This window comes from Pelobates fuscus, chromosome 9 (assembly GCF_036172605.1).
Source record: "Pelobates fuscus isolate aPelFus1 chromosome 9, aPelFus1.pri, whole genome shotgun sequence".
In the NCBI taxonomy this organism is placed as follows: Eukaryota; Metazoa; Chordata; class Amphibia; order Anura; family Pelobatidae; genus Pelobates; species Pelobates fuscus.
This window is the reverse complement of record NC_086325.1, coordinates 61,405,902-61,427,818: the sequence shown is the minus strand read 5'-3', so window position 1 is coordinate 61,427,818 and position 21,917 is coordinate 61,405,902. Positions and strand designations below refer to the sequence as shown.

The 21,917-nt window shown below is 44.2% G+C and overlaps 1 protein-coding gene across 1 annotated transcript in view; it reads right to left on the bottom strand.

Moving 5' to 3' along the window:
• MCF2 (MCF.2 cell line derived transforming sequence) overlaps positions 1–21,917 on the bottom strand; it is a 167,807-nt gene that overhangs the window by 79,019 nt on the left and 66,871 nt on the right. Inside the window, exons 5-6 of the mRNA XM_063433524.1 lie at positions 4,026–4,145; positions 1,596–1,712 (exon numbers count right to left, since the gene is read on the bottom strand). Of these exons, the coding sequence (XP_063289594.1) occupies positions 1,596–1,712; positions 4,026–4,145 (237 nt within the window). The remainder of the gene's footprint in view (positions 1–1,595; positions 1,713–4,025; positions 4,146–21,917) is intronic.

The window sequence follows — 21,917 nt, the reverse complement described above, 5'->3', positions numbered from 1 at the left end:
CTACAAACAATACATGCCTACATTCAAATCTAAACACTAAATACAGACATAACTCTACATTCAAAGGAAAACACTACACACGCAAGTAAAGCACTGCTTAAAAATGGTAACAGTATGTAAAATCACACAGCACTTCACACAAGTATACCCCTACATTCACACACATATACTCCATAAAAAAATATGCTTACATTCAAACAACGAACACAGCTCAGTGTTAAACACTGGGTGGTAGTGGGTTATAGGGTCTGTAGTGTGATGATATGGGCTACAATTGAGGGAAGAAGGGTTACAGTGGGCGCAGTGGCGGAACTATTGCCTCTGAGTGGGGGTAGAAGCTGCAGTGGGGATAAGGGACTGTAGTAGGGGAATTGGAAGCTATAATAGGGATAGGGGCTGCTATTTGATTAAAATGGCACTAGTAAGGGCTGTAGCAGTGGCTGCAATAGGGGGTTAGGGGCTGTAATAGGGAGTTAGGTTCTATAGTAGGACATAAGTGCTGCAAATGGGGAATTTAGGGCTGTAGCAGGCAGTAAGGGCTGTAGTAGGGGGCATAGGGGCTGCAATTGGTGGGTAAAGGGCTGAAGAAAAAAAACACTAGTTTATTACCCCCTTCATTAGGCTTCCCTGGGGCCAGGGAGGGAAGGAATCCTATTCCCTGGTAGTCCTGTGGGAGATGTGCTGCTTTGTTTGGACCCCCAGTAGGTGCAGGCAGCTCCTTCCGGCCGCCGCCAAGTAAAGCATTAGAGCATTGCCATGGTAACCTGTGGAATGCTCTGGTAGTGTGGGAGGAGGGAGCATGTGGTTCTCCCTTCTACCCTCATTACCAAGTGGCATGGCAGATGAAGGAGATCTTTGATCTCTTCACCAGCAAGTTGTGCAGCAGAGGTGGGAGGAGACTGAGAGCCTCGCTTCGCTTCTTGGGGGAATGCACATGCCCCGATGCCAACTTGATCCTACGTGAAAGCATTGGATTGTCCGAGATCATCAATCTCGATTATCTCAGCCGAAGATCGGAGCGGTATACGGGAAACCGACGCTGCAAGGGAGAAAAGGCAAATAAACTCACCTTTTTAATCCTAGCAGTGGGGGCGCAGTCACCTGAACAGTGACTAGGGCAGTATAGCGTTAGGAATACACATTTGTATTTCTGACGCTAAAGTGTTCCTTTAAACTCTGTCTATTATCAAGCTTTGTCAGCTTACGTGCTATAGGTTAGGAAAACTAGTCACTACTTTCCATCATGTATTTTATGAAAACTAAAGAGCTTAGGGAAAAAAAAAATTAAAAAAGAGATTCAAACAGAGGGAATATATATGAAAATAGATTAAATATATAGTTCACTTTTGTTGATAGCCATTGTCACAATCCTGTTATCAAAGACTAAATGCTTGCATTTCCTATTCACCTTTAGTAGTTTCATAAAGGCCAGCTAAAGACATATGTGTAGAATGAGTTGGGGAATTAGTTATTAGCTTGGTGTTTAATGGGTCACTTTAACCACCATAACCACTTAATGAAGGTAAATAAGTGTGATAAGGTGTTTCTGCATTTCACCATCTACCACAATAAGCTAGGAAACTAGATATACGTACTGTTCGGCAGACAACCCAGTCGCAGTGGCGATATTGCAGTGTCCCTCCAAACTCTGGTGTTAATTGTTTTTCATCAATATACTTCAGTAAGTCCGAAGCAGAACTTAGCATCACAACCTGCAATAGAGAAGAACAATACTGAATAACCATTTTTAGATGGGCAGGCTGGAGATCTAAAGGCTTTTTTTTTTTTTTTTAAGTGTTGCAATTCGAACAATAGTGCTACTTCCATTGGTTTCCATAGTTATTGCACTATTTTAATAACGTTGCCTCACAATTTTATTTGCAACACTAATTAATTTTCTGTTGTTTTTAGTAACAAGACGTTATTTATTTAATTAAAACTGATGCAGAACTGATGAGGAGTTCCAGGGTAGTGTTCTGGGTAATATAGTTCCTTATGAACATAAACAGTTAATGTAGGACACAAGGCTGGCTGGCCATAGTGGGTCCATGGGTCTTAGATGACAACACATGGGGGGCAGCAATATAATCACGTTAAACAGGCTACCATTCCTGCTGCAATATCCACAAGGAGACAGAAGTTGTGGATGCCACCAATTTGTGTTTTTTGCTTGTGTTTGAGGGACAGATATGGCCACCCAAAAGACCCTCCACCTCTTTTATACAGATGGTATGGTTAGGTAGACTGGACTAATTTTGAATAAATTGAGTGAGGAGTGTGTGAAGTTCATGATGTCTGATGTCACATGACAACACTCACCCAGAAAATACATCTGATAACAGTTTGCTTGAAGGTAAATCGAACAACATTTAAGCATGTAAGTGAACACAATGCTAGGAAAGGGTAATGTCTAAATGCAGTACTGATTCCTGGATAGCTGGGATGGTGAAAGTTCTTCTTCTTCTTGTACTTTAGATTGCAATTATTAAACATGCCTTTAACTATATAATGTGCCCTTACTTCATATTCAAAGGAGGTTTATTGGAACTTCCATCAGCTTCTTTTAAATATGTAGTTTATGTAAGAACTCACCATTTGGTAATCTCCTATGACTCTTGGACATTACCTAGGGACTATGCAATGGTGACTCCCATCCAAAGGTTCTCAGCTTTCTACTAGTGGTTATTATTCCAACTTGTAACCTAATGTCATATTTTATTATAAATAATTAAAAATTAAAAGGGGTGATGAGCTGGGGATGGGAGATGTATGGATGGAGATGGGCCTAGGGGCAGAAAGAATTGGGGGTGGTGGGGTAGCACTGTGCTCTTAGACCACCAATTCTTGGGCCAACCCGGGCAGTGCATTACTGTTTGGTCAAATAGCACCAATGTCTTTTATTTTAGTCATTTCCCATAGCATGACTTTAACCCCTTAAGGACACATGACATGTGTGACATGTCATGATTCCCTTTTATTCCAGAAGTTTGGTCCTTAAGGGGTTAAGGCTGCTTGATAAGGTGCCACATATAATGTCCAAAACAAGATTCATACAGTTCGGTGGGCATTATCACTCGATATTCTAGGCTTCCCTCTGCTATCTGGGGCTGTACTTAGTAGCCTCATGCTTACTGTTGAGCTGTATGTAGTTCAAAGTGAGCACTGCACACAGCTCTTTAAATTAATATCATACAGCCACAGATCTGACATCACCAGGGGTTCACCCTAAGTACCCAAACCATACCTACACATTAACCCAAATGTCAAAGTAATGGTGAAAGACAACAGCATGTAGATACACTGCAGCAAAAAAATGCCCCATAAAAAGGCAGAAACTACAATAATTAGTCTGGGATGTCTACTTTTGAGAGAGTTTTACAAGAATGTGATCATTTGAATTTACGATTTGATTAAATGTTCCCAAATGCAAACAACCCATTTTCTACATGCAATGGGCAGGCTGCTAATTTAACCTTGTATATTCACATACATTTGGCAACAGTATACATAGAGGTCATCAGGAGATATAGAGTTATTTACTGTGAATTCCAAGTTTAAGGCCAGAGTGGCCAAACTGATAGCATAGCTAACTAGAATTTTTATAGTATGGCTAATTTGACTTTTTTTCACTTTGACTTATAACTTTAGTAAGTAACCCTGATAGTGTTTACACATAAGGTTGGAAGAAATATGCAGCAGAAATACAAATATGAAAAATGCAAAATAGAAAAAATTAAAAATTGTGCTAAATGGCCTCACAATAAGACTTAAAATGCATAATGTGAGATACACTGCTACGCTTACTCTTGTATTTATAGGGTAACTGAAAAAATGGACACAGCATCAATATACTAGGTAAAAAAAAATGGGCAGACTTGTAAAAAAATATATATAAACTGCAAAAAAAAAATGGAGAATACAAATACAAGAAAAATGACAAACTTGCAATATGATACTATATCACTAAGCTATTTATGTATTGTTTAAGCTAAGTACTATATAGCACTATGATAACGGAATGTTACCGGCAATTTTAGTATGAAATCCTCCTGGCTGAACCGAAATCCTATGTCGGTGAAAGTGCGCTGGAAAAACCCAGTTGGTCGAAGAACTAAAACCAGATGCAAATTCCCCGGAAACGAATGCTGGAATAAAATAAATGATATGTTCTGAAATGTTCAAATATTTATACATATAGTCAACATTTCTTATATATAGATTTACCTGTTATATTTTTCCCAGTTTCAAAAAAATACATCAACAGAACAATAAATAATAATAAGAAGAAAAATATCCATTTTAGGAAGTTACATTTAAATTTTGCAAGTATACCTTGGAGAACTGATGTGCTACCCAAATAGAATGAAAGGTTTTTCTAAAGTTCAAGCAGGTGCTACAGGTACAACAATAGGCAAACAAAATACAATATGTACCAAATAAGAAATAAATGATACACCCCAAGTGATAGCACACAAATAATACCTAATACAATGTATGGAAATCAAGTCAGGCAAAGCAATCTAGAAAATATATAAAAAAAAAAGAGAACACATAGTGCTTTCTGTATGTATAAAAAAAACATACAAATAAACCAGATGAATAGAACTCACAATATTTAATCCAGTCAGGCACTATAGACAACTGATACAGGTTCCAGGCCTGTAGGGAGCACCAGATTACACCACATATAATATATCTTCAAGTGGCTCAGTCACCGTCTGAGGTCTTTCCTTAATTTGCCAAGATCCCCGAGGGTAACTTGGCTGCTTGGTATGCAGTGTCCGCGAGGTGCAGGAGAAGGTGAGTTATATTTACCAGAACCTGCCTTTGTGGCCGCCGCCATGGTCTTTCTGTCAGTCCTCTTCAGCTCCTGACACTTCAGCTGCCATGAGACTAGCGTCATATTCTCATGCATGCTCGAGAGTACAACAAACGGGGCAGCTGCCCTAGGCATAGTTACTTCTGTGGGGGCCCAAAAGCAGCTGCCTGGTGGGCCAGCTTCCCGGAACTATTTATTATAGGATCACTGATCCTTAGCCTACACAATAAGGGGCCCATCGGGTGGTCCATGCACTTAGAGCATGTGTCAGCAGGGGCCTGGTCATGTGCTATGGCCCTTTAACAGTGCGATCGGGCCCCTTTTTTATCAGCAGCATGGGAGGAAGTGACAGCCAGTCACTTCCTCACAGATAAAGTGGAGCAGCGCAGGAGAGCAGGAGAAAGCAGTGAGCAGAGGGGCTGAGCAAGGAAAGCCAGACCCTAACTCCCAACTACCCCAGACAGCACTTCTGTAATCAAAAGGTAGGAAACTGGAGAGTGACTTTAAATGTTTAAATTTTGCATGTGTGTCTGTGTGTGTCAGTATGTCTTTCAGTGTGTATGTCTGTGTGTATGTGTGTGTCAATATGTCTGTCAGTGTGTCTGTGTGTGTCAGCAGGGCTGCCATCAGAAATTTTGGGGCCCCTGACACAGCTCAAGGTCTGGGCCCCCCGGCGCCTGCACCCGAGTCCCCCCCTCCCCCCCGAGTCCGCCCACAGGGATGCAGTGTCTGCAGGGCCGGTGCAAGGATTTTTGCCGCCCTAGGCAAAAGTAAAGTTTGCCACCCCCCCATGTGACATCACAGTGCCCCACCCATATGATCTGCCATGTTAACTAACAGTGCTGCAGTGCCGCCGTGTTTACAATAAAAGGCCTGCAGGGACAGGCTATAGACACCAGAACCACTACATTAAGCTGCAGTGGTTCTGGGGACTATAGTGTCCCTTTAATGTGAGGTAAATTAAAGATTAGTGCCACGAATAATATACTAGATTGCCTACTTACAACCAGATGAGGATGATGATGGGCTTCAGCTGCCGTCTGGCTCCACTGGTCTGGTGTAGAACAGGCTCTCTGGAGGCGGTTTGTAACTGTGGTCACAAAAATCAATGTTCTGGGAGAAGCAGCTCCATTTTTGAGGGCCCTTTACACAGCTCAAGGTCTGGGTCCCAGGGTCCACCTTCATGTTCTACCAATGAGTTTGTTCACAGGGGTGTGTGTGTGGGGGGGGGATGGGGTGGGGGGGGGGTGTCCTGATGTGTGTAAGGAATGCATTGTGTGAATCTGTGTTTGTATGTGTAAGGGCTGCAAGGTGAGTTTGTGTATGTATGGGATGCAGTGTGTGTGTCTGTAAGGGATGCACTGAGTGTGTGGAAGGGGTGCATTGTGTGTTGCTGTGTGTAAGGGATGCATTGCTTGTGTATGTGTGTCTGTGTGTAATGCATTGTGTTTTTCTGTGTGCAAGGGGTGCATTGTGTGTGTGTGTGTGTGTGATGGATGTCAATCTCCCCCCCTCCAATTTCCTTCTTCTCCCCCCCTCCAATTTCCTTCTTCTCCCCCTCCCTCTCATTTCCTTCTTCTCCCCCTCCCTCTCATTTCCTTCTTCTCCCCCTGCCTCTCATTTCCTTCTTCTCCCCCTCCCTCTCATTTCCTTCTTCTCCCCTCCCTCTCATTGCCTTCTCCCTCCCCCCTCAAATTTCCTTCCTCTCCCCCCCCCTCAAATTTCCTTCCTCTCCCCCCTCCCTCAAATTTCCTTCCTCTCCCCCCTCCCTCAAATTTCCTTCCTCCCCCCTCAAATTTCCTCCCTTCCTCTCCCCCCCTCAAATGTCCTCCCTTCCTCTCCCCCCCTCAAATGTCCTCCCTTCCTCTCCCCCTCCCTCAAATTTCCTCCCTTCCTCTCCGCCTCCCTCAAATTTCCTCCCTTCCTCTCCCCCCTCCCTCAAATTTCCTCCCTTCCTCTCCCCCCTCCCTCAAATTTCCTCTCCCCCCTCCCTCAAATTCCCTCCCTTCCTCTCCCCCCTCCCTCAAATTTCCTCCCTTCCTCTCCCCCCTCAAATTCCTACCTCTCCCTCCCCTCCCTCAAATTTCCTTCCTCTCCCCCCCAAATTTCCTTCCTCTCCCCCCCAAATTTCCTTCCTCTCCCCCCCAAATTTCCTTCCTCTCCCCCCATCAAATTTCCTCCCTTCCTCTCCCCCCCACTCCTCAAATGTCCTCCCTTCCCTCCCTCTCCCCCCACTCATTCAAATTTCCTCCCTCTCCCCCCCACTCCCTCAAATTTCCTCCCTTCCCTCTCCCCCCCACTCATTCATATTTCCTCCCTCCCCCCCTCATTCATATTTCCTCCCTCCCCCCCTCCCTCAAATTTCCTGCCTTCCCTCTCCCCCCCCACTCATTCAAATCCCCCCCCCCCACCCCCTCAAATTTCCTCCCTTCCCTCCCTCTCCCCCCCACTCATTCATATTTCCTCCCTCCCCCCTCCCTCAAATTTCCTCCCTTCCTCTCCCCCCCACTCATTCATATTTCCTCCCTCCCCCCCTCATTCATATTTCCTCCCTCCCCCCCTCCCTCAAATTTCCTGCCTTCCCTCTCCCCCCCCCCACTCATTCAAATCCCCCCCCACCCCCTCAAATTTCCTCCCTTCCCTCCCTCTCCCCCCCACTCATTCATATTTCCTCCCTCCCCCCTCCCTCAAATTTCCTCCCTTCCTCTCCCCCCCCAAATTTCCTCCCTCCCTCTCCCCCCCACTCCTCAAATTTCCTCCCTTCCCTCCCTCTCCCCCCACTCATTCAAATTTCCTCCCTCTCCCCCCCCCACTCCCTCAAATTTCCTCCTCTCCCCCCACTCCTTCATATTTCCTCCCTCCCCCCCCCCACTCATTCATATTTCCTCCCTCCTCCCTCCCTCAAATTTCCTGCCTTCCCTCTCCCCCCACTCATTCAAATTCCCCCACCCCCACCCACTCAAATTTCCTCCCTTCCCTCCCTCTCCCCCCCACTCATTCATATTTCCTCCCTCAAATTTCCTGCCTTCCCTCCCCCCCACTCATTCAAATTCCCCCACCCCCTCAAATTTCCTCCCTTCCCTCCCCCCCCACTCATTCATATTTCCTCCCTCCCCCCTCCCTCAAATTTCCTGCCTTCCCTCTCCCCCCCCACTCATTCAAATTCCCCCCCGCCACCCCCTCAAATTTCCTGCCTTCCCTCTCCCCCCCCACTCATTCAAATTCCCCCCGCCACCCCCACCCACTCAAATTTCCTGACGCCCGGTGACCCGGCGGGCGCGCGAGGGAGCACTCTACTCTGAGTGCTTCCTCTTCAGCTCCCTCGCGCGCCGCGTACTGATGCCGGAGCCGGAAGATGACGTCATCTTCCGGCTCCGGCATCAGTACGGTGCGCGAGGGAGCTGAAGAGGAAGCACTCAGAGGAGAGTGCTCCCTCGCACGCCCGCCGGCGCCGGGTGTCAGCAGGGCCAGCCTCTGGGGGGCCCTGAGGTGACCGGCTGCTGGGCCCCCCAGGAGAAGAGGCCGGCCCAGTGGGAACATACCGGGGTCGCAGGGCCCCCTGCGACCCGGTATGTTCCCACTGAATGTGGGGCCCGGACGACCTGAGCAGTCCGGGCCCCCCAGGACCGCCGGGCCCATGACAACCGTTTCGGTTGTCATGCCCTGATGGCGGCCCTGTGTGTCAGTATGCATGTGTGTGTGTGTCAATATGTCTGTCAGTGTGTCTGTGTGTGTCAGTATGCATGTGTGTGCGTGTCAGTATGTCTGTCAGTGTGTGTATGTTTGTCAGACACACTGACTGACATACTGACACACGCACACACAGTTAATCTGTATCTGTATCTGTATTTTGTCAGTATGTGTATCTGTGTATATGTATGTTGTCAATATGTGTATTTATGTGTCAGTGTGTATATCTGTATGTGTGTCAGTGTATCTATATGTTGTCAGTAGGTGTCAGTAGGTGTATATATGTAATCAGTGTGTGTATCTATGCATCTGTGCATCTGCATGTGTGTCAGTATGTGTGTCTGTGTATCTGCATGTGCATCAGGTTCTGCATCTGTGTGTATCGGTATGTGGGTCAGTGTGTGTATATGTGTCTGTATAACTGCATGTGTGCTAATGTGTATATCTGTGTATCTGTGTGTATAACTGCATGTGTGAGTGTATGTATGTTTATCACTATGTGTGTGGCAGTGTATGTGTATATCTGCATAGATCTCATTCAAAAGCCAATACTACACACAAATACACCCCTGCTTTTGAACTTCAACACTACATACAAGCACTCTCCTGCTTTGAAACGTCAGCAATATATGCAAACACACTTTTGTGTTAAACACCATAATTATATATAAACACACACCTGCATTCAAAAACCAACACTACACATTAATGCATGATTGCATTCCACATACAAACACAGCCCTACATTCACACATACTCCATACAAAAGCATGTTTACATGCAAACACACAAACACTGCTCAGTGCTAAATACAACCCTGCAAGCATTGGAAAATGGTAGAGCCTAAGCTATTAAAGCATTGTTGGAGGTGTACGACAGATGGGTATCTATCTTTTGGCCACTCTTGCAATAGGGGTCCCAAACAATTCTTGCACCAGGGCCCTCTTTACTCTAGTTGCACCACTGCATTGGGGTGGAGGATGTGATTGCATGCCAGGGAGTGGGGGGCAGGGTCTATGGTGCCTAAGCAAGCGCTTGTCCAGGGTCCACTCAATATTACAGACGGCACTGTCTTTAATAAGGATCCTTCGTAGCCTTTTTCCCTTCAGGTGTCACTAGAGATAGTAGGGTGTTTTGATAATGCTTGACAAAAACTCTAACCCTAAACCCAATCATTCTAAACACCCCTTTTACCCCAACTACAATTATGTCAAGCTTTTTACCCGCCTAACACATTATGTGATCGAACTATGACATTAAACCCTCTCTAACCTTAACCCCTACTTTACCATAACCACTTTTAACATTATTTTAACTTGCATTTACACCGCTGCATATGCTCTCTATACTCACAGTTCGAACACAATACATTACATATGCAGTCAAATTTGAATATGTTTTTTAAGATTTTCTGTATCTCAAATGTAAAAATTATGCTCAAAACTGTAAATACTTAATTGACAGTTCATTATATCCATGAATATTATGTTTTTGCAAGTATTTATCCAATTGCTGTTTAAACATCTATAAAAACTCTTATAAAACCACCTCTTCAGGCAGAGAATCCCATATCCTTATTGTTCTTACTGTAAAAAAACAAAAAAAATCCTTTCCTTTACATTAGACTAAACCTCCTTTCTTCTAATCTATCATGTGACCTCGTGACTGATTGGTCCAGAAAACATTTGTACAATGCTATCATATCCCTTCTGAGGCGCCGTTTTTTCCAAACTAAAGAGATTTAACTTGTTAACCTTTCTTTATAACTAAAATACTCCATTCCTTTTATTAAAGGATCACTCTAGTGCCTGGAAAACATACTCGTTTTCCTGGCACTAGAGTGCCCTGAGGGTGCCCCCACCCTCAGGGACCCCCTCCCGCCCGGCTCTGGAAAGGGGAAAGTGTTTAAAACTTACCTTTTTCCAGCGGTGGGTGAAGAGCTCTCCTCCTCCGATCCTCCTCTTCTCCTCCCCGTCGGCTGAATGCGCACGCGCGGCACGAGCTGCGCGCGCATTCATCCGGTCACATAGGAAAGCATTCATAATGCTTTCCTATGGACGCTTGCGTGCTCTCACTGTGATTTTCACAGTGAGAATCACGCAAGCGCCTCTAGCGGCTGTCAGTGAGACAGCCACTAGAGGAAATAGGGGGAAGGCTTAACCCATTCACAAACATAGCAGTTTCTCTGAAACTGCTATGTTTATGAAAAAATGGGTTAACCCTAGAAGGACCTGGCACCCAGACCACTTCATTAAGCTGAAGTGGTCTGGGTGCCTAGAGTGGTCCTTTAATTTTGTAGCATGCCTCTGTACTTTTTCTAGTGTCATAATATTCTCCTTTAAAACTGTATCACTAAACTCACTTTATCAGCCATTTTGGGGTGGTGGAAAGCAGGAGCAGCCTCAGAAATTCTGTGCCTACAGGTATCTGGCAAGTAAAACCAGACCTGTTTTATAGTTTAAGCAACTTTTAAGGTGATCGGTGATCGGTCACGGCTCGAGTCACGAGCTCGCTCTTAAAGGGGCAGTGGGAGCCAAAAGTTGATTCAGGTTCCCATTGGCCCACATCATTCCAGCACCCCCACACACGAACGTTTTGGGGGCACAATAGCTTGCATTTAAAAAAAAAAATTTAGATCTAATAGCAGTCAGTTTCCTTCACATGTGTGCGTTTCAGGGCCTGCTAGGGCACAGTGTCACACCAGTGCAACTCATATCTGGTGTAACAGTAGTGTACATTAAAAAAAAAAACTAGAAATTTGACTGTGAAATAATAGTAGTCAGTTTCCTTCACACGTGTGCGTTTCAGGGCCTGCCAGGGCACAGTGTCACACCAGTGCAACTCATATCTGGTGTAACAGTAGTGTACATTTAAAAACAAAATACAGGGGGCTTGTTGTCACCTTTCGGGGACCCTTGGTGTTGTACGTGGCTGGGTGGAGGAAGAGACCTTCAATGACATCAGTGAGGACAAGGAATGGGACATGGCTAGCTTGGTATCCAACCTTGTGCAAATGGGGAGTTTGCGGTTGTGCAAATGGACTGTTTGCGGTTGTTTGCGGTGCGTTAAACGGGGAGTTTGGTCTGTCACTGTGAAGCGGGCGTAACCCTTACTCTACCTGATCGATGCAGCATCATACCTGATGTTTTATAGCACGTTATTCCAAACAATTTAGGAATCTTAGGTGATTTATGCCCTTTATGGATTAAAACCAGACTCTGCATCAACTATGTAATTTTCCATGGGAGTTTTGCCATGGATCCCCCTCCGGCATGCCACAGTCCAGGTGTTAGTCCCCTTGAAACAACTTTTCCATCACTATTGTGGCCAGAAAGAGTCCCTGTGGGTTTTAAAATTTGCCTGCCCATTGAAGTCTATGGCGGTTCGCCCGTACGCGAACATTTGCGGAAGTTCGCGTTCACCATTCGCAAACAGAAAATTTTATGTTCGCGACATCACTTATTAGAAATGCCTGTCCGAGGTCTGCTGTGCAGCTCATCCAAGAAAGTTATTAATTTTGTTCATCCCTCAGGTCTTTGCCTTCCCAATCCCATTGTCTTTACTTGTGATGCGAAATGTTTATTTTCATGGTTTCAAAGTAACCTTTGGTCATCAAAGACCTCAAATTTGATCAGAAGAGGAAAGTTTTTGCATTTGCTTACTCTAGTCTGAGAAATATTCTGATTTGCGGAAAAGATGAGACTATCCTGTGCAATATAGAATGAATGGTGCATACCGAAAGAATGTCCTGCACTAATGAAGTTTCAGTACATTAGTTAAAATGCAGTTATTTTTAATAATGGCAATTTTATTTTATAGCCATTGTGCTCAGCAATGACCAGAGACAACTAGTGTTTTGAAAGCTGCAGTTGATCATATTAAAAGACAATGAGAAATTCAAAAGAATTTCAACAATTCCAAGAGTTAAACAGAACCTGCACACTACAGCGACCATGCTAACGGGTAAACATCTACACATTACAGTAACTGTGCAGCTGACTCATCAGAGCCGTGATCTTAAAGAATGTACAGACAAGGCCGTGGAAACCTGGTTATGTGTTAAGACTGAATACTGTGAAGTAAGCATTTTGAGACTACACAGTCATCACAGACTAGTCTTCATGAAATAATAATGTTATCGGAGCACAAAAGGAGGACACAATGTTTCAGGAGAACCAAATCATGTGCACAGACATGTGGCCTCATTCCCATCACCCTCAGCCAGCTTGTGATTATCTATAGAGTTGTTTTGGTAACAATCACTATTGTTACAGCAACTATGAGGTTATGATATTCCCATCAATCTCCAAGCATGTTTACTCAATAAATAACTAAAACTAGTTAAAAATAATTTTTAGGCAATACATTAATTTGAATGGCGCTCTGCATTCATTAACTATTTTAATCATGTTGAATTGTTGTAAAGACTTTTGGCGCTTAATACTTAGACAATGACGAAACAAGCACGCCAGACGCAGGCTGTCCAAATGTGGCCTTATACATGGACTACAAATCCTATAATGCTGAGCTAGATTCAGACGCTGACAAGCTATGGGAACTATAGTCAAACTGAGGATGCAGTTGGACAAACTGGGTTTAAAAGTCTGGCAATACTTCTTTAAAATAAACAGCATTTATTTAAATATAAAACACAAATACCTCTGTGCAGAATATAATGCTATTAACTTTTAAACAACCTGCTAATTGATATAATTAAAACCAAATATGAACAGAGCATTCATCATCCCATCAGGTAGTTAACTTTGTTACAAGTATATATAATACAATTAAAGAGATTTTTTTACGTGTGTTATGCAACAAAACAAATCAAGTAAGAATGAAATCATGCTCGGTTTGGTGCATGCTGTTTAATATGCAGGCTAAATATTAATAGGTCTGTAAGTACGCAGACGGACATGTGCACTAATTGCCAATACAGTGTTCATGAAGCTGGCGATATGAATGGAACAGGGTGCCATGCTAAAGTGATTTATTTGTTTTATTGCAGAGCAAAACTTGAAGTCCTTGCTGCAGAATATATACTGCGTGATGTTCTGTAGATCCCTACCCAGCATTTCTGATACGGCCCTGATGTGCTTTATGCTGCAGCGTTCCTGCATTTGAACTTGGGATGTGCGAGAAAGACTGCAGGCAGATGCCTTACCGCATTCCGTCGGAAACTCATCATGCCTCTTGGGGGGTTTGATTCTGCCATTTCTCCTATAAGTCACAATGATGATCTTCGTGGTTCTATTGTCAGGGAAGCATTGGTGATATATCTGCTGGCTTGCAGGGTGTTTAAAAACTGCAAACTGAAAGGAGAGCAGTGACTGTGCTGCAGCAGCCGTTTCCATTACCAGACCACTGCGAAAAATAACTACTGTAGCACCGTAGCAAACTGCTCAGAAAACGAGCCCTGCATTGATTCGCCAGCAATCATGTTAATCTACAGCAGACACACATCTACTGGCTCATATAGCCACACAGGGAAGCATCTTCCGCACAGTGAGACCAAACCTATACACCTGATTCTCAGACATCTCAGTGTGATGATTTTAGACTAACATTTAACCCCTGCACTGCTGGCTCTCTTCGCAAAAAGCAGGGGAGATTTTAAACAAAATGGAACGAAAGCTAACAAGCTAACATGAGAGAAATAGTCTGCACACCTGAACATTTTCAAAGGTTTCATTTTCACCTAGAAGAAAAGTAAATAAGTGTGTGTATATATATATATATATATATATATATATATATATATATATATATATATATATATATATATATATATATATATATATATATATATATATATATATAACCTCCCAGAGAGGGTAGAACTTCCTTTGTCATATCTTTAGTACTACAAAAGTTAACAAATGATTATGAGACATTTAAAGAAATTATCAAGAGTTTTAGACAAAGGTCCTTTAGACAATTTCTCACGGTGCTCATCCCATGTGCTAAATCCATCAGACATTGCAGCATGGTGACTAAGAGGCCACTAACTCGAAAAATTTAACGTAAACTTAAGAAAAACAAAAGAAAGGGAAATGCTGCTTGTAGCATATAACATACATCACAGAGGGGCATTATTTATAACACACAGGATGTACCAATATCAGTTTCTTAGTTTCTTTCGGGGGGGGGGGGGGTATTGCATTTAGCTTTCCTATACAGAGCATGAAGACGTCCAGCATCAGTTAAACCACCTGGAAGCATCTTACCTTGCAGGGTTTACTCCGCCACTAGAGGCTGAGTTAACCCTGCAAGGTAATTATTGCAGTTTATCAATAACTGAAGTGGTCTGGATGCCTTAAGTGTCCCTTTAAGGCTGGGCAGAGACAGACCAAGGTTGTCCAAGGCCTAAGGCAAGATGCCAGATTGGTGCCCCTCCTAAAGCCCTGGGCTTTGTTCTGCGAGTGATTTGTGAGCTGTATGTGGGAGGTGGATGAGTATGCCTATGTGTGCTGGTTGAGTGTTATGTGTGTAGTGGCTGAATGTTGTGTGCAGGGCCAGATTAAGAGCCCAGTGGGCCTGGTGCTGACAATTATGATGGGCCTATTTACAGAATCTTATCGACCAAAAACACTAAAACAATCATACCTCCCAAGCATCATATATCTGATAGATATGGTATTGGAGGGAAACTCAAAAGATGCAGCTATATGAAAACACATTCTATTCTAATCTCGCTCTAATTTATGCTTTCATCTTTCAAGTAAATCCATACCCCCTAACAGCAGTGTCCAGTGAAGCAGGAAGTCAATGGGCGGGGTAAAAGGGTGTGCCACTGGCATGCGAATCACATGGCCAGAACTGCCAAAAGGGGCGAAGATGCTCAAAAAGGGAACGTGTCTGTCTAAAGAATTGGAAGGCCAGCCTGGCATGAATGCATGTCCGGCTGCCCACCAATCATGCAGGCTGTCCAACTAAGGGCATACTATGCAGGCAGCACCTTGAGCTTTACATAAATGCGTCTAATGATGTGTTCGCTCCACGCTTTCTAAGGACTGTCCCCTAGCACTCACATGTCCACTTGTCTCCTTACCTTCTTACTAGCAGGCATAAGCTCCTGGTATATAGTCTGGGACAGAGAAAATGTGTATGTAGTGAGTGTAGAAGAAAGGGGACATGCCACAATGTTAGAGAGACAAAAGTCTGCATTATCTAAACTAATTTTATTGTCAAAAAAATATAGAGGAAAAGTGTGCAGCGCTAATTATATCACAAAATGAACCACAAAACATGCAATGTGGTGGTGTATATAACCAATCAAAAAAACACATACATATACCCCAAATATATACAGGATCAGAGGGTAGCCAGAAGTCAAATATGATAAAATGCTGTGGTATATCCCATCTCTGAAAACTCTGTATGGGGTGATGGTGTAAAGATGGTAATCCCAGAGGTATTCCTTGGTTTGAAGCTTGTTCCTCGAAATAAATGGTGTAAAACAGGCACACCAATTAGGTATACAATATACACATTTATTAGTAGAAAAATATAAAAGTCTTACATATAAGAGATATTGATGCCGTTTCACAGGTAAATGCCCAAAGCACAACGCGTTTCGACGAATTAGATCGTCTTCCTCAGGTGCAGCTACCCTCTGATCCTGTATATATTTGGGGTATATGTATGTGTGTTTTTTTATTGGTTATATACACCACCACATTGCATGTTTTGTGGTTCATTTTGTGATATAATTAGCGCTGCACACTTTTCCTCTATATTTTTTTCACTGTTGTATTGTGGGATTTAGTGATTATTCCCATTTAGTGTGTCCTAGCTGCCTCTTATAGCGCCACGGATTATACTACTCTTCACCTTTGTAATTTTATTGTCAGCCTGTCCACACAAGTTCCCATGCATCTATCTTAAGCTTCCAAACTTAAAGGGACACTATAGTCACCAGAACAACTACAGCGTTTTGTATTTGTTCTGGTAAGTAGAATCATTCCCTTCAGGCTTTTTGCAGTAAACACTGTCTTTTCAGAGAACATAACTCCAATGGCCACTCCTTAGATGGCTGCTAGAGGTGCTTCCTAGGAAAGTACTGCCTAGTGTGCAGCACTGCCATTCAGTGTCTCAACCCTCTGCATGCAGACACTGAACTTTCCTCATAAAGATGCATTGAATCATTTTTTCTTTATGAGGAGATGTTGCCTAGTTGACAGTCTCAGCCAATCCTATGGGGACGCATTGTCATTTGCTCAGACCACCACTTCTGATGATGTCAGCAGACAGTGTCAGTTCAGAGGCAGAGCCTGCAGCTGCAGACTTGAATGCAAGTAAGATTTTACTATATTTAGGGAGGCAAAAGAGGGCCAGGGGGGCTAGAGGTTGGTTTAAACATAATACATAATTGTGTTCCTGACCCTATAGTGTTTCTTTAAGCAAGAGTATGTGAAGAGTAGTTAGGGTTGCCACTTTTCTTGGAAAAAAATACCAGCCTTAATCATTTGTATAATTAATTAGTTATGCATGACATCACGTGATGTAAATCACACGGAGTGACACAAGAGAAAATTCTGTAAAAACACCAACAAACTACTTACAGTTTGATTCTGCTGTATAGATGGATTGCTCCCAGTGTCTCCCTGTCTCCCAGTGTCTCAGTCTCACAAGTCACACAGTCTCTCAGTGTCCCTATGTATCACAGCGTCAGTGTCCCTACGTCGCCCAGTCCCCCAGTCTCCCAGTGTCTCAGTGTTCTCATTTCTCCCAGTGTCCCCATGCCTCAGTGTGTCCCCATGTCACTAGGATACTAGGGGACACAGTAAGACATGGGTACACTGAGAGACCCAGGGACACTGAGGGACACTGGGAGGCATGGGGCACTGAGACACTTGGGGACACTGGGAGACATGGGGACACTGAGTGACTAGGGACACTGAGACATGGGGACACAGACACTGGGAGACACAGTAAGACATGGGTACACTGAGAGACCCGGGGACACTTGGAGACACTGGGAGCCATGGGGACACTGAGACACTAGGGACACAGGCTGGGGGACATGGGAACATGGGGACACAGCACTGTGTCCCTAGTTTCTCCATTTCCCAATGTCTCAGTGTCTCCCAATGTCCCCATGTCTCACAGTGTCCCCTTGTGTCCCCATGTTTTCCAGTGTCCCCAAGTGTCTGTGTCCCCAGGTCTCGTGGTATCTGTGTCCCCATGTGTCATCCAGTGTCCCCATGTGTCCCCTAGTGCCTCAGTGTCCCCATGTCTCCCTGCTGCCTTTCCCCCATCCCTCACTTACCTGAGCTGTAGATCTGCTGTCTGGATTCTCTGTGCTGTGTAGCTGCTCCCCCACAGATTAGTGAGTAATAGAGAGAGGCAGGGAGAGATATGCTGTAACTTCCTATAACTGCCTCTCTCCACACACAGTGACCCCTACTGGCCGGTGCTGGTATTGCAGAATAATCTCTGTTTATACAGAGAAAAATACCTGCATTTGTATTGCCGGTATTACTGCAATACTGGCACGGCCAGGCAGCCTCAAATACTGGCTGTGCCAGTAAAATACCAGTCAGGTGGCAAACCTAAGAGTAGTGTGTAGTGTGTATTTTTTTAAATGGGCCTATTCCATGGGCCTGGGCCTGGAGCTGCAGCTCCATCAGCCCCTATGTTAATCCGGCCCTGGTTGTGTGTGTAGAAGTGTTGGGGGTGTTTTGCTCCCTCCTGCTTACCTTCCTTGTGGTAAGTAAGAGGCACACTAAGAGCAGGATCTATGGTGGTCTGGTGGGAGCGAGCATTGTGGTCTAAAGATCACTTTAGGAGTTTCCTCACACTCCAGCACTCAGAGTGCTGGCTGCGATACATAGACTCATTGAGAAGCATCAGGAGACCCTGAGGGATGTTAAGATATGGAAAGAAGTGATGGGAGTGAGAAGGGTTGGAGAGATGGAAAGATAGGGAGGGAGGAAGTGACTGGATCATAGGGATGAATCAAAGGACAGGAAAGAAGTGATGGGAGTGAGGGATGAATGGAGATTTTAGCTGCCCTACCACTAATGATGGTGGTACAGGAAACAGGAACAGGAGCTGTGTACTGTCAGGGCCGGATTAACATAGGGGCTGATGGAGCTGCAGCTACAGCTCCAGGACCAGGACCATGGATTTAAAAAAAAAAAAAATAATGTTTTTGTTTTGTTTGTATTTTTCCACACTACTGCCCCCTGGCTGGTATTTATATGAGGCTGTCTGGCTGGTGCCGATAGTGCAGTATTACCAGCAATACAAATGCCGGTGTTTTTCTCAGTATAAACAGAGATTACTCTGCAATACCAACACAGGCCAGCAGGGGTCACTGTGTGTGTGGAGAGAGGCAGGGATAGGAAGATACAGCATATACCTGCATCTCTCTACTCACTGACCCGCGGGGAGCAGCTTCACAGCACAGAGAGTCAAGACAGCAGCTCCCAGCCTGCAGAGACCGTCTACAGCTCAAGGAAGTGAGGGATGGGGTAAAGGTTGCAGGGAGACATGGGGACACTGAGACACTAGGGGACACTGAGACATGGAGACAAACATGGGGACACAGACACTAGGGGACGCTGGGAGACATGGGGACACAGACACTTGGGAAACAGACACACATGTGTACACTGAGACACTTGGGGGGACACTGAAACACTAGGGACACAATGTCCACAAGTGTCTCAGTGTCCCCATGTCTCCCAGCCAGTGTCTCAGTGTTCCTATGTCTCCCAGTGTGCCCATATCTTCCAGTGTCCCTAGTGTCTCAGTGCCCCCATGTCTCCCAATATCCCCATGTCTCTCAGTGTCCCTAGTGTCTCAGTGTCCCCATGTCTCCCAGTGTCTGTGTTCCAATGTGTCTCCCAGTGTCCCTAGTGTATCAGTGTCCCCATGTCTCTCAGTGTCCCCTAGTGACATGGGGACACTCAGAGACATGGGGACACAGACACTAGGGGACACTGGGCGACATGGGGACACAGAGACATGGGACACAGACACTGTGATACATAGTCTCAGTGTCCCCAAATGTCTCAGTGTCCCCTACTGACATGGGGCATAGGGACACAGACACTAGGGAACACTTGGTGACAAGAGGACACTAGGAGACAGGGAGACACTGGGAGACAGGGAGACACTGGGAGCAATCCATTTAAACAGCAGATTAAAACTGTAAGTAGTTTCAGAAGTTTCTCTTATGTCACTCCTTGTGATTTACATCATGTGATGTAACGCATACATAATTAGTTATGCAAATTAGTAAGGCCTGTATTTTTTTCCAAGTAAGCTGGCAACCCTAACTACTCTTCACGTACTCTTGCTTAAGTATGGAAACTTAAGAGGGATATATGGAAACAAAACTTGTGTGGACTAGCTGAAATTAAATTAGTTAAGGTAATGCTGACTTTAGTCTCTAACACTGTGGCATGTTCCCTTTCTTCTACACTCACTAAATCCACCTTTTATCTGTCTCAGACTGTATACCAGGAGCTTCTACCTGCTAGTAAGAAGGTAAGGAGACACGTGGACCTGTAAGTGCTAGGGGACAGTCCTTAGAAAGCATGGAGCGAGCACATCATTAGACGCATTTATGCCAAACTCAGGATGCTGTTAGCCAGCATGCATGATTGGCAGGCAGCCTGACATGCATTCATGCCAGGCTAGCCTTCCAATTCTTTGGGCAGACAGGCCTTCTGAAGTTCTGGTTTACGTGATCCGCGTCAGTTGACCGCTGCCCATTGACTTCCTGCTTCACTGGACACTGCTGTTAGGCGGTATGCATTTGCTTGAAAGGGTAAAGCATGAATTAGAGAGAGATAAGCATATTTTAAGAGAATCTGGGTGTTCTTATAGCTGCATCCTATGTGTTTCCTTCCGGCAATATCTCCACCAGATACATAATGCGTGAGAGGTATGACTGTTTTAGTGTTTTTGGTTGATAAGATTCTGTACTTAGGCCCCTTATAATTGTCAGCACCAGGCCCACTTGGCTCTTAATCTGGCCCTGTGTACTGTATTTCCCACGTGAGTGAGGCCCGATGGGAAGAGGAAGTGATTGATTTGGAGGTTTTAAGCCCTGATTGTATGTAAATAAATTGTCTGTTTAAGAGTTCCAAGATGTTCCTCAGAGAGTTTAGGTACTTGCAACCTGGACAATAGAAACATGTACTGCCAATAGGTAGCTTGATTTATTGATTTATTAAAGAACAGGGCAGATGCAATAAAGCTTAAACAGAACCACTGTGCCATGTAACACCATACCCACCAACATTGGCATTGCGTGAATTGGGTACGGGTTAGTAGGGTACAAGGAGGTGTGAGCTTATAAAGCAAATCATGTCACTGGTGCCCCTTAAGAGGGGTGGACCCACCCAGAAAGGGGCAAATCTGCAAGACGAACTGTCAGGTCAGCCTGGCATGAATGCACAACTGGCTGCCTGCAAACACACAGCACAAACCACTGAGGACCGACCATGCAGGAAGCAGTATTGCAGTGCTCTTTGTATGGTCCCAATGACACTAGTTTAGCATAAACTAATCTAATGATATACTCGCTCTACGCATTTTGGGGAAAGTACCTTTGTGTTCCCAAAAGTGGAATGACAAGTAACAAACCTGAGACGGAGGGACAGGAACCTAAAATCGGCACTGTCCTGCTGAAATCAGGACGATTGGGGGGCCTGTAACACTGCCTCATGTAAAAACTTTGTCTTTTAATTTTTTTGTGAGATCTCTACCCAGAAAGTTTAGCTTCAACATGGCTTCCTTATTCATCTTTGAAAATTTAAATATTGCTCGTCTGCAAAGAGAAAGAATTAAAGATCACTTTGGTAGTGACAGGTATTGATGAGTCCATCCGCTGAATATTCTGAAAAAATGTATTACATTTGCAATGTAGACTTATAATAATGCACGTTGGTTCATACTCTCCATACACTTTAATTTGTCAAATAAGAATTTCATAAATGTTTGTTAAATCACTGACTGACTTCAAATAAATTAAATTGTAAGATCCTAAAAACTGCACAGAAATATACAAATGCTTTCCTAAATAATGATATTACTTAACAAAAACTAATAGGTTTAATAATAACAAATGTAAGTTATGAATGCTGGATCATAACAGGAAACTATTTAAGGGTAAGTCTAAGCATCATAACCACTACAGCATTGGCTTGTGTAGTTTAAAGTTGGTGGGGCGCTAGTCTCTACCCCTGGAATTTGACTCTGACAATTTAGCCTCATGCTCTCAATCCCTAACACAATGAGAGAGGATGCCCTGTTAAACACCATAAACGCTTTTTGGTAACAGCAAAGGTCGAAATCCATCACCCAATAACAATCCTAGAAAATTGAACAATGCATAGGCTTGTCACCGATCCGATCTGTGCTGCGGCTGCATCTTGCAGCCACTTAGTAG